Source organism: Populus alba, chromosome 1, assembly GCF_005239225.2.
Source record: "Populus alba chromosome 1, ASM523922v2, whole genome shotgun sequence".
In the NCBI taxonomy this organism is placed as follows: Eukaryota; Viridiplantae; Streptophyta; class Magnoliopsida; order Malpighiales; family Salicaceae; genus Populus; species Populus alba.
The window spans coordinates 34715032-34727581 of NC_133284.1; the positions used below are offsets into that span (position 1 = coordinate 34715032).

At 32.7% G+C, this 12550-nt stretch overlaps 2 protein-coding genes across 5 annotated transcripts; both read left to right on the forward strand.

Moving 5' to 3' along the window:
* The first annotated feature begins 2404 nt into the window (after nucleotides 1-2404).
* Nucleotides 2405-7036, forward strand: LOC118055328 (autophagy-related protein 13b). Of its 4 annotated transcripts, XR_004688640.2 has the most exons (6): nucleotides 2555-2784; nucleotides 3000-4467; nucleotides 4542-4726; nucleotides 5177-5247; nucleotides 5504-5585; nucleotides 6306-6443. XR_004688640.2 is itself a non-coding variant. In XM_035067196.2 (5 exons), the coding sequence occupies exons 2-5, from the start codon at nucleotides 3103-3105 to the stop codon at nucleotides 6416-6418; spliced, it is 1734 nt and encodes a 577-aa protein (XP_034923087.1). In that variant the 5' UTR covers nucleotides 2556-2784; nucleotides 3000-3102; the 3' UTR covers nucleotides 6419-6570. The 4 variants fall into 4 exon arrangements, 3 of the variants coding, with proteins under 3 accessions (XP_034923086.1, XP_034923087.1, XP_034923085.1); XM_035067196.2 differs by lacking the exon at nucleotides 5504-5585 and having other exon boundaries at nucleotides 2556-2784; nucleotides 6306-6570; XM_035067195.2 differs by lacking the exons at nucleotides 2555-2784; nucleotides 5177-5247; nucleotides 5504-5585 and adding an exon at nucleotides 2405-2543 and having other exon boundaries at nucleotides 6306-7036.
* Nucleotides 7037-9285: 2249 nt separating this feature from the next.
* Nucleotides 9286-10108, forward strand: LOC118055327 (kunitz type trypsin inhibitor 111). The gene has a single exon (XM_035067193.2). It carries the CDS (start codon nucleotides 9394-9396, stop codon nucleotides 9973-9975), a length of 582 nt encoding a protein of 193 aa, XP_034923084.1. The 5' UTR covers nucleotides 9286-9393; the 3' UTR covers nucleotides 9976-10108.
* The last annotated feature ends 2442 nt before the right edge of the window (nucleotides 10109-12550 follow it).

Below are 12550 nucleotides of genomic sequence, written 5' to 3' on the forward strand. Positions count from 1 at the left end.
CAATACTAAGAAAAAAAAACCATAAGGTAAGCAAAGTTAACTGGAGTAACCCATTAGCTAGGATATAAGATCGGGATAAACTCATAAAAAGAAAATCGAAACAAATAATAAAACTCAAGGCCTAATAACTCATTACCAAATGATAAAATTGAAAAAAGAATTAATAAAGGATCTAAAAAAGGACCTAACTTAAAACATGATAATATTCGTAACTAGTGACTTGGGTAATGAGAACGAGACTATCCAATCAAAAGAAAGGCATGAAAAAATCACGAAGTAAAATTTCCAATCATAAAATAACGAGGATCAAATCTAGTATACAAATCAAATGAAATAAAATAGTTAGTCATTAAATTGAAAAACAAAAGAAATTAAGAAAATAATAAAAAAAAATAACAACCAAAAGAATGATGATCAAAATTGGATAAAATAAAATAAATAAAATGACGAGGGATGAAATTGGAAAGGGTAAAACATCAAAAAAGAACAATCAAGAAAATGAAAACTAAATTGAATAAAAAAACTAAATGAAATAAAATACTTAGCGGTCAAATTGAAAAAAATTTAAACTTAAAAAAAAAAACATTAAAGAAAAACAAATAAAAAAAAAAAGAATGAGGTTTAAAGTTGATAAAAATAAAAATTGAAGGACATAATTAATTTTTGAAATGACTGACATAAATTTCTAAGCTAGAAGAGAAAAAATAGAGAGGAAAAGAAAAAAAAAGTCACCAATGCCCAATTACACCTCCATCATGAACACCCAACCCACTATCATGAAAAGGACGAAGCGTTGCTTTAAATATCATTGCAGATGATAAATTTTGGTAATTGGATGGCCTCACATGCATCCATTAAATGGTGCGAGAGCCTTCACTTGTCACACGTTAACAACTTTTTAAAATAATATTAAAAGTTTAAAAATTACAAAATAGCTACTATCTCGACCAAAAAAATAATAAAAAAATACCATAAGAAAAACACAAAAATACCCTTAGAACAATGCATATATATATATATATATATATATATATATAATAAAAAGATGAAAACGCCTTCTATACAAGTTCAATTGCTCTTTGCTTTTAATGGTATCAATGTGATTTTATTATACAAATAATATTTAAAAGATAAAAGAGCTTCTGGACCAAATATATTGTTTTGCTTGTAAGAGCAACAAAGTAATTTTATTATAAAAAAAATATATAGACAAAAAAATCTTGTTAATTTTTTTTATAATAAAAAAATAAAAAAAAAATATTGTTTTGAGACAAACATGATATGAAAAAATTGTTTGGGAGCAAAATTAAGAAACCTTCTTTCCTTTGAGATTTGCACTCTTCTTTCCTTTTGTTTTTGATATACCTATGAAGGAAGATAGTTATGCACACACGTAGGAGGCCAAAGTTGAACAAGCTTACCTCACGAAGAAACCTTATGTAAGGATCCATGTCCACCACCATACATACATACATACATACATACATACATATGAGAAATTAAAGAACATCATCATGTCTATTTCCAATTATGAAGTTGTGAGATTAAAATCCTTATTTATACGATCTAACTTGAAGAAGTGACATAATCCAAAACATCTCCAATACAAGTTGGATAGAAAAATTTCATTTTCTTTTCTTTTTCTCAATTTCCTCATTATTTGATACTCAAGTATGATCCATCTTATTCATGTTCATGAGCTTCCTAACACAATTTAGACATGATTGAGCTATATAATAACGATATCAAATCACATAAAATTAATATAAATTAGGTATCAAGACATCCTCAAGGATCTCTTAGCTATTATTATTTGTGATTTGAAAAGTTTCAAGTTCAAATCTTGAAAAGTAAATGGAGTGAATCATTGGGATTAAGGATGGACAACCAATTGCATTGAATGATTCAAGATTAATCTCTTGAAGTTAAGACTAACACTAAACAATCTTCATTATTAAACAACATTAACAATAATCTAAGCAAATCACATGGATGAGACACTAAATAAATTTGCATTTCAAGATATTGAAGAATTTTTTTCTGTGACATGATGAGAGAGTGATTAGTTTGAGTGTTTTTTTTTTTTTTTTTTGAAATAGCATATACCAAAAAACTAGCATATATATATATATAAATATTTTAAAAAATAGCACACTTATATAATTGTGTTGTTGAAAACAACAAAACCTAATAAATTATGTTTTTTTTTTTTTTTTCAAATATCGCAACTCAAATCTTTTTAAATATAAAAGTTACATTGTTCATAATAACATAATTTATTGATTGCGTTCCATTAGCCAATACATTTATTGTAAAAAATAAAAAAATAAAATCTTAAGAGGCCCCACAAACTCAGGAATCAAAGATCCTTGATGAAGGAGTAGCCTTAGAATTTTCCAAACTTATAAAAGCAAGATAAGCTAATCCAAAGGCTGATGATCCAAACTTTCCCTTCCTCTGCAACACAGAAGAAACAAACTGCACCACCTTTACTTTTCTCTCTTTCAAGCCTATGGACGCATTTATCCCTCTCTCTCTAAAGCGTAAGTCAGCTCTACCTCCACGCCCTCACTATAAATATCTTTTTGTGGATATATATTTATATGCCATCGTTTTAGGGTTCTTTAAAAATTAAAAAAAAAAAAAAACAGATAAAGTCTCAATTTTTGAATGAAAAACACGAACTTTATCAACACCCAGATGACAAAATAAAGAGAAAACAAGGAAGTCACTTTAAAGTTTTACTTTTGACAACCTTAAAAGAGCAACCTGAAGTTCTGAACGGTAAGTCCATGTCTTGTCTTCTCTTTTAGTTTGATGGTTGTGAATTTAAAGATAATTTGAATAGATTGTCTTTTTTTGTTGGCAGTTGCTAATGATTAATTTAGTGGTTTTTTTAGTTTGATTGCTTAATTCAGTTTATGTTGGCCTGTTGGTTTCTGGGTTCTTGTTCTTGTGGAGTTTGATGTATTTTTGCTGTGTGTTGTTTTGTTTTGCAGTGAAATTCTGTCAAGTGGGGTTATAAGGCCTGTGTGGTTTCGTTGCGTTTCCTTTTTTCTTAAAAGGGTTTGTGCCTTTTAGTTATTTGTTGAGTTTGAGAGTATGGCATCATCACATAGTACACCCACTGAGGCTGCAAAAATGGAACAAATTATCACTGAGTTTTTTCCTAAAAGTCTTCAAATTATACTTGAGTCTAGGTCTCCTTTCATGTCATCACGTAATTTTAGTGGTGAACAAATAGTATCCTCGTCTCCGTCCTCGTCTTTATCATCCTCCTCGAGTGTGATGCCAAGAGATAAATGGTTCAATTTAGCCCTTAGGGAATGCCCTGCTGCGCTTGATCTTTGGCGCCAAAGCTATTTAGAACCGATGATTGTTGATGTGATTTTGGTGCAGAGGCCACCAGGTCGGTGGGATCCTGTGAATTATTCCCCCAAAAGGGAGATTGTTAGGAATTTTTCGTCGAAGGATCAGTGTCCATTTTACTGGAATTCTGATCAGGAAGAATTGGGGTGTGAGGGGAAGAATGAAAAGATTTTAGAGAGGTGGGTGGTGCAGTATGAGGCTCGGAAGTCAAGGGATACTGGTTCTGGGAGTAGGAGACATAGCAATACCTTGCAAATATGTTATAAGAAATCGATACTACTTCTGAGGTCCTTGTATGCAACTGTTAGACTTTTACCTGCTTATAAGATTTTCCGTGACCTCAATTTGTCTCGGAAAATTCCTTCATATACACTTACACATAGGATGTCTTCCTTTGTTGAGCCCTTCACACGCAAAGAAGATTCTGAAATGCAGCGATTTGTGTTCACCCCTGTGGATACTACCTGTGGTAGGCTTTGCCTTTCAGTGCTGTATCACTCATCATTATCAGATGTCAGCTCTGAGTCATCAACTCCTATGTCCTCCCAATTTATCCCTGATTATGTTGGTAGCCCCTTGGCAGAACCACTGAAGAGATTCCCCTCTCTTCCTGTGTCACAAGATTCTCCATCATCTTTGCCCTTCTCAAGACGGCATAGTTGGAGTTATGACCTTAATAAAGCCTCGCCACCTTCATTTTGTTTCTCACCATCACCTACTCATTTAGAAAAACATGGATCAATTTCTAATCCAAGTTCCTGCCGATTCCAACCTATGAGCTTGCCTCCTCATCCACCTGAAGTGCCTTCAGCTCATAAGAAGAATACGAGCTTTGATGAATATTATCCTTCTCCAAACTATACACCGTCTCCATCCCCATCACCACCAATCTATATTCCTGGGAGTCATCTTTCCAAGGGTCTTTTACGATCTGAAAGTGCACCTGTTAGCATACCTGCTGTCAAGCGTGCTAGTTCTCCCCTGTTGTTCAACAAGCAAAACTTGCCCCCATCACCACCACTCAAAGCTACCAGATCTGGTAATCCGAAGACTGATAGAAGTACAGGTTTGGTTCATGCTGGTGCAACAGCTGAGAAGGTATTATACATGCTCATAACAATGAGCTTTTGTGTAAAAGGTTTTTGCTTAATAGGATTCTTTGTGTACTGCAGTTTTTCTCTCTCGGGAAAGATGACATTAGAAAATATTCCAGCTTGAAAACATCATCCAACAGCTCTCCACAGATTTCATTGTCCAGAACTTCAAGTAGGTCATATCAGGATGATTTTGATGATTCTGAGTTTCCTTGCGCTTACTTTGATGTGGAGTATGATGATGTGATGGATCCAGGTCGAAGGTAATGTTTGAAATATGATTTATTACTGCTGGTGCTTTTAATTTTGGTTGGTGCTGGTATTACATCAAGTTTTCGACTTCCTTTGTTCTGGTGAATAAATTATCTTGCTGATGTTTGAGGTGATATATTCATTAGATCCTTAAGAATATTTACATTCAAATAACAGAGTAAAAGAGCTTTTGCACAAAGAGTTGAACTATCCCCCTTTTCTCAGCCAAGCCTCTATGAATAGCATATGATGGTTCTTGCAGAGCTTCTACAGTACTTTTGATAATATAGGCATTGAATATCAGGGATCAATGTTGTGGATAATTTGTAGTCTAAGATCTAAATCAAGCAATGCTTATACTTTTCTGCAGTATCATAGCTTCAGTGCTCATCAGCCTATGTCCTTTCATTTAACTTCTGCCATGATGGATTTTCAGTTTCTTAAAGAGTGTAATACTGCAGGATTACCAGTCAAGGTCTTTGGGACTATTTGTTTTTGGAAGAAACTCAGCATTTAACTAGTTCTCATTCAGGTTTTCATCTTTATTAAGACTATTCATTAGCATTTCTATTTACCTACAAAATAATTAGGCAGTCTTCTTATTCCTTTGGCTTTACCCTATGATTTAGTTTACCTTTCTACCATGATTTGATTTTCCTATTTTGTGTTTGCTTTCACGCTCATAAATAGCACTTTAGTTAGACAATAAAGACAGAAAAGTATAGGCCAATCCATGAAGAGTTTTCTAAGAAATGGCTCTCTCGGGCTTTGTGTTTGTTTCCCCTCAGTACCTGGTTCTACTTCAACTAAATATTAGGATTTGGCACCTGCTCAAACGAGAAAAATGCTTAAACTCAAGGGAGTTCTCTGGTAAGACCTACTTCAAGTATATATTTGCAGAGGTTTCTGAAATGTCCCTAACCTCTGCTGTGATGCGATGACCAAAAAAAGGTGTTTTGGTAAGGGTGAATTATTATTCAATACCTAAAGAATATTTATGATCAGGTCTAATTCTAGAATAACTGGCTGAATGTTTCTTCCCTTCACACGCTACTGGTATATAAACATGCTATTGAATGAGGTTACAACTTTTACTTCAGAGTCCTTGTATGTGTCAAATAATCTGTCCGGAGAGATCATGGTGGTTGATAAGTCTAAAAAAATTGGTGTAAATCCCTTTTGAAGAGTATTGTGTAATTTAGATTTTTCGGTAAGAAACAGTATGTTGAAACCTTTATATGCAACGTGTAAAACCTACCATTGATCCAGTGCGTGTTGGTTTTGGCTGGTTTAAACCAACCCATCAACCTATTATCTGAGCCCAATTAAGTAGCTAATCAATTATGTGCAACTGTTATGGGAAGTGTTTACATACTAAACTAGACAACAAAATTGCAATCAGGTTGGTTTCATCATGGTTAACTTACTGTAGACAGAATGTGTTTTTCTTCCTGAAATTTTGCAGCTTTAAAAAGTCTTCCCCTAGTCAATTGATAGGAAATGTACAAGAACAGCAAGTTAGAAGTGAATTCTGGTATTTGGTCCAAGTCTTTTGGTTATTCAACCTAATGTGCTTTGTGCGTCTTGCAGGCCCGAGTCCTTTGATAAAAAAAGCCATCAATCTGACCCACTTGAGCCTGGAGGTCTCTTTCCAGTTAAAAAATCCCAAGAAGCAGCTGTTGGTGCTCTTGTATTCATGCTGAAGAAAGCCCCACCTTTATGCCAAGATTTCTCTGGTTCAGTTGATTTGCCACCAGACTCCAGGTCCAAAACATGGAGCAGCAACCTCCAAGAATGCAATCCAATCTCTGGTGCACCAGTAGGTCCGCAGGCTGCTGCTTCAGGTGTTGCGTCTTCTGGACCTGTTGCATCAAAGACAACAGCTGATGCATTTGAAGAACTCCAGGGCTACAGAGAGATGAAGAAAGACTTGTTGCATAGCCAAGCTGGCAGGTCCAACACTTCAGCTAATTGTGCTCCAATGTCAAAACCTACAAGCAGCAGTGCACCTGGATATTGAGCTCATTTTTATAATTTTGCACATCTGTACAGAATCCTGGTTTAAGAGGTGATTTCATGGTTTATAGGTTGATGCTTTCTTAGCGCCCATCTTCTTGTGCATAAACGAGGCGATATGAGATGATGATAACTGAAGTTAATGTAATAACATAATCTGTCTTTTACCTCTTTTTTTTTTTTTTTTGCACGCTTTTAATTATGTATATAAATGCAGTGTCAGCACTTGGGATGCTGTTCTTACATGTGTAAAAATATTGAGCGTGCTTGGCTTCTATGCCATGCTGCAGTGATGTATTTTTCTATTTTTTTGCGCCTTATATTCGTTAAACTTTTTGTTTTTTTCGAGGATGTTATATTCGTTGTGCTAAACTTGTTGTGTGGCAACTTATAACCGACTTCCAGGTTCAAATGTGTCTTGAGTTGTTTCCTGCAGCTGAATAAGCTTCTGCTGTTTGGTGCAAGGCTTTCCTGACATATTGCCCCGTTCTTTTTCAAGGTCATTGATTCTTTATCTTCTATTGTTTTGCCAAGCTTTTGATATCTAAGGTTAGATTTGGCTGGTGTCCCGGAATAGAAGACGAAAAAATAAAAAATAAAAAATAAACATGTTTGATATTTGGTTGAAGAGACATAGATAATTTGGTTCTGAAACAGTTTTAAAGCTATTTTAAAATAGGAGGAATAGAGAGATATGCTCCGTCTCTTCTTTCTTCAAACAATAAGCATACACCTCCTGAAGATTCATCCGATGAAAGGATTCAGCAAGTTTGCCTGAAGATTCATCCATCAAAGTTGGACGATCTTCTTGTCACAAATCTGGAGACAACTCTTATGCAGATCCACGATGGCAGTATCGGTTCATGTTTGGTGGCCCTGGAGGCACCCCATATACTTGCAAGTGGCTCCACAAGATGAATCAGCCTAATTTTGATATATCATAAGAGAATATGAGGGCAAAAAGACAACAAAACATGTCTCTTCTTTTAGTTTCTGTCTTGTGGAAAGATAAGTTTTGACAAGTCTGCTAGGGCTTGAGTGGATACTTGTGGTGACCTATCCAGACTTGACCAATATATATATATATATATATATATATATATATATATATATATATATATATTTCAATTCTTTTTAATAAGTTATTCTTGAAAATATTTTTCAAACTTCAATCTTTTTCTTCATTATCAGTTTTGACTGTCCAATTGAAAACCAAGAAACATATATTTATTTGTTTTTATAAATTAAAAAAAAATTAGAGAACATGTTCAAATAGTTATTTTCTATTACAATCACAGTGACTACATTGAATATCACTTAAAAAATAAGGACTAAATTGCAAATATCTTAACTTCCAATTCTAAGGAATAAATCTTATAATTGAATGAAAATGGAAATACAAAGATTGTGTATTTGACACAAAAGTATTTAACCTTTCATTCTTGAACATAAGCAACTCAAAATTATTCCTCACTTTAATAAAAAAACCATACATATATTTTTCTAAAAAGTTATTTTAAAATTATCATAAAATCATGAAGAATTGATGAATAATGTTGGGCTAAGTGTGAATGGAAGCAAGCCATTCTCTGTTAACTTCAAACAAAGTGGCCCAAGCACAAACAGTGGGCTAAATGTGAATACGGGCTTCAAAACCCTCACACGCCTCGTCTCATATACATTCATCTCAACTCTCTAGATAAGGACTTCAAGATATTTATGTTGACGTGGTAGGTATGGGATTTAGATAAATAAAGCCAAACTTGCAAAGAAGCTTCGATCCCAAATCTTATAAACACATGTTTAAATTAGACTAAAACTAAATATTGTTTAATTTATTTTAATTATTTTTCTAGTTAATTATGAGTTTTAGTTGCCTTTCCTACTTAATTTTGAATTATTTTGATAAGGTACTAACCTTTTAAATTTTAGTATCAAGTGTTGGTGTGCTATCTTTTCATTGTATTATTAAATTTTAAAAATTTTAAAAACATATCAGAGTTTTTATTTTATATATATAATTAAAGACAATAACCTTAAATTTTAAAAATTATTTTTTTAAGATATTTTAATTTTAATCAATTGATCAGACTCTAGATTTGCTCTCTAGATATCACCGGTTTGAGTTTTACAAACCTCAAGACCACTAGAGACTTATATGGTCATTAATTTCAGGGCTAATAAGATTAGTTAAGATACGTGTAAATTAACACGAATATCCATATTAATAAAAACCAAAACAAAAAATCTTAATTTTGATCTGCATTATACATTCCTCGTATCTTCAATAAACTATATAAAAAATTTGTTGTTAGAATTGTTCAAGGAAAGAGTAAACTTGATCTCGATTTATATTTAAAATAATTTAAAGATATTTATTATCACACGCGTAAAACAAAACAATAAAAAACTTAGACCGGTTCCCATATTTCAACCCTAGTACATAAAGATCAATTCACATACTTCAACTCTTGTACACATAATTTGAAAGGTCTTTACCTAAGAAAATGTACGTAGTGATATCTGACTCGTATCCTCCTATATATATAGCCGATATGCCTTATTCAAAAATCAAACTGACAGCAAAAATCCTTACAAAACACCAAGTTTCAAAAGCACTATATATTAGCATACAATATTTGTTGTTTAAGATAAGCAAACCATGTTGAAATTGATTGGAAGCTTGAGTTGCATGTGGCTACTCATGGCCATATCTACCATGGCTCAAGACCAGCCTCCTGTGCTTGACACCGCCGGACGACCTGTAAGAAGTGGCGTGGAATACTACATCCTGCCAGCTGCAACCGATATTGCTGGTGGTTTAACACTAGTGGCTCGCAATGGATCCTGCCCCTCTTTCGTTGGTCAAGAACCCCTCACACCAGTTGTATCACAGGGCCTTCCTGTTGTCTTCTCACCGTATGTTGCTGGAGAGACCATTGTTAGGGAATCCAGGAGCTTCATAATCGAGTTCTCAGCTGCCTCAACTTGTGTCAGCTCTACTAAATGGAACTTAGCTGCGAGAGATCCAGCAACGTCAAGGAGAAATATTGTGATAGGAAGAAGTGGAAGTTATTTTATGATTACTAAGGAGAACAATCTCTATTACTTGGCATTTTGTCCAGCTGATACTTGTAACACCTGTAAGTTTGATTGTGGGACTGCTGGCATCACGATAGAGAATGGCAAGAGGTTTTTGACATTGGATGGTCCTGTATTTCCTTTTAGATTCAGGAGGGCTTAAGTTGCTATCAATGTAGTAGTGAAATAGGAGGCTATATTCTCCAAATAATGTCGAAAGGATGGCCCTTTTGTCATTAAAATAGTAAATAAATGGAGACCACTCATGAATTATGATAATTTACTTTAATTTAGTAGTGCTTGATCTACTAATGCTTGTTTAGAACAAGTGACAAAATCACAATTGAATACACCTTTTAGTCCCCACGAATTATCTATTACAAAAAAAAACCTATGGAGATAATTCCACACTTTACGCCATGGTGTATGATTATTTTGTACTTTAATGAAAAATATTTTTTTTTATAAGATTTATTTGGTATTGTCAATTGGGAGTGCACAAATCTTTTCAAAAAAAGAAAAAGAAAAAGAAAAAGAAAAAGAGTAAAAATATTTAATTACCTTTAAAAGTAAAAAATCGATCTAAATTGGCATCCAGGAGCTTTATAGATGTTTTTTTAGTTTTATTAGCAGAATGAAATGATAAAATTACTTTCACAATAAAAAGAAATCTAATGCTTGTATTCAAGGGTATTTTTATCTTTTTATTATGTTTTTTTTTATAATAATATATTTCATTTAGGGTGTAATTGGTAATTTAATAAATATAAATATTATTAAAAAAATATTAGACGCGTGTGTGCAATGAGCATCCACCTGTGGGACGCCTACACATCATTTGAGCAGTGCGTGCGGTGTCTTTGAATAATCAAATATCTCCTTCTGCATGCGATAGCTCCTACATGATACAACGACATGAGTGACCAACAAGTCTTTGATTTGGTGTCGGTGGCTTTTTCTTTTTCTTTTTTTTTTTCCCTTGATTTTTGTGTTGACGCTTCAAAATTTCAGAGTAGCGCTTCACTTTATTTGTTCATTCATATTTGATCATTGTTTTTTACTTACTATTTGTTTTATATGAAATAATTTATAAAATAATTTTTTTTAAATTTCATTCTTTAATTTTTTTTATATGTTAGATTTAATATTTAAAAAAAAAAACAGGTTTAAATTGTTTTTAAAATTAAATTTTTTTTGATGCTTTTTTTATTTTTCTTTCTATTAGATTTAATATTCATTCTTTTAATATCCTATTAAGACTTATTACCATCATCTTATTCAATACCAAACAGACATCTGAAAATTCTAGAGCCCCACAACGACCACAAACCACAGCCATGCCGGCCATGCACCACCCTAGGTGCAGCTTCCTGCAGATTAACTTGTTTGGGTGGAACTATTCAAATGAGATTGGGATAAATTTGAAATTTATGGATGATAGATAAAAACAATATATAAAATAAATTTATTTTTAAAAATACTTTTAGAATAAATTTTTAGTTTTTAAAATCAAAACAAGAAAGATAATAAATATTTTCATTCTTCTTATATTATCTTAGTCTCTTTAAAATAAAAAATAAAATTAAAAGAAGAAGATATATAGGAAGACATATACCTTCTATCTTTATTAACTCCATATCATAGTTGTTAACTTGATCTAGTAATAACATTTTTATAGAAGCATTGTTGTAACACAAATGAATGAAGCTCATAAATTGTTTCAAACAAACTTAGAACTCCATTCTAAAGTTTCCAATAAATCATTTAAAGTTTTGGAAAAATGAATGGCATTGTTTCAAGCTAGAAGGGCTAAAAAACTATCTTATTTATTTATTTATTTATTAATATGAGTGTTCGGTACAGCTTGTGTGCACTTCGACTAATCTCATGAGTCCTGAAATTAATGACCATGTAAGTTTCCAGTTGCCCTGAAATTTATATGACTCGAACTAATAACTTTTAAAAAACAAATTCAGGATTTAATCAGTTAGATTATACCCCTCAAGGTTCGAAAACGACCCATTTTGTTTACTGCAATGGAAGCTTAGCTACAGTAAAACCTCTTTTAGTTTTAGCTTCTTTGTAATGTAATGTAATTGTAATATAATATCTCGTACTTGTTCATGAAAAATTGGTAAATGGGGCTAATGGGGTAAAATGTGAATGGAAGCACTCCGGTCCACTTTTTATTCTATTTTATTGGTTGAAACATTCCATTCTTTATGAACTTCAAATAAAGTGGTCCAAGGATAAAGATTGGGTATATAGGCTTCAAAAACTCTCACACTCGTCTCGGATAAATTTATATTCCCATGGTGGCTGGTGATAGTGGCAGCTCATGACCCAGATGGTGCAGTCGTAGCTGCAACAAGGGCGGCTTCACCTAGTTGTCCGCCAGGAAAAGTTTGGGATAATCATTTGAACGGACTTTTCCTACGAAAATGTAGCCATATCTGCCTCATATCCTCATATATATATATATATATATATATATATATATATATATAGATTTATTTTTCATCCACGCCCAATGTACTATGAAATACAATAATAATCTATAATGTATTTCCTTTTTCTTCTCATATTTTTATTTATTTATTTATTTTACTTTTTTTTGTCTCACTTTTTTTGTACATTTTTTTTCACTCACGGTGTATTATTATTATTATTATTATTATTATTATATTATTATTTTTCCTACAATACTTTCTCATTTTTTATCTTTTTTTTTATTCCAA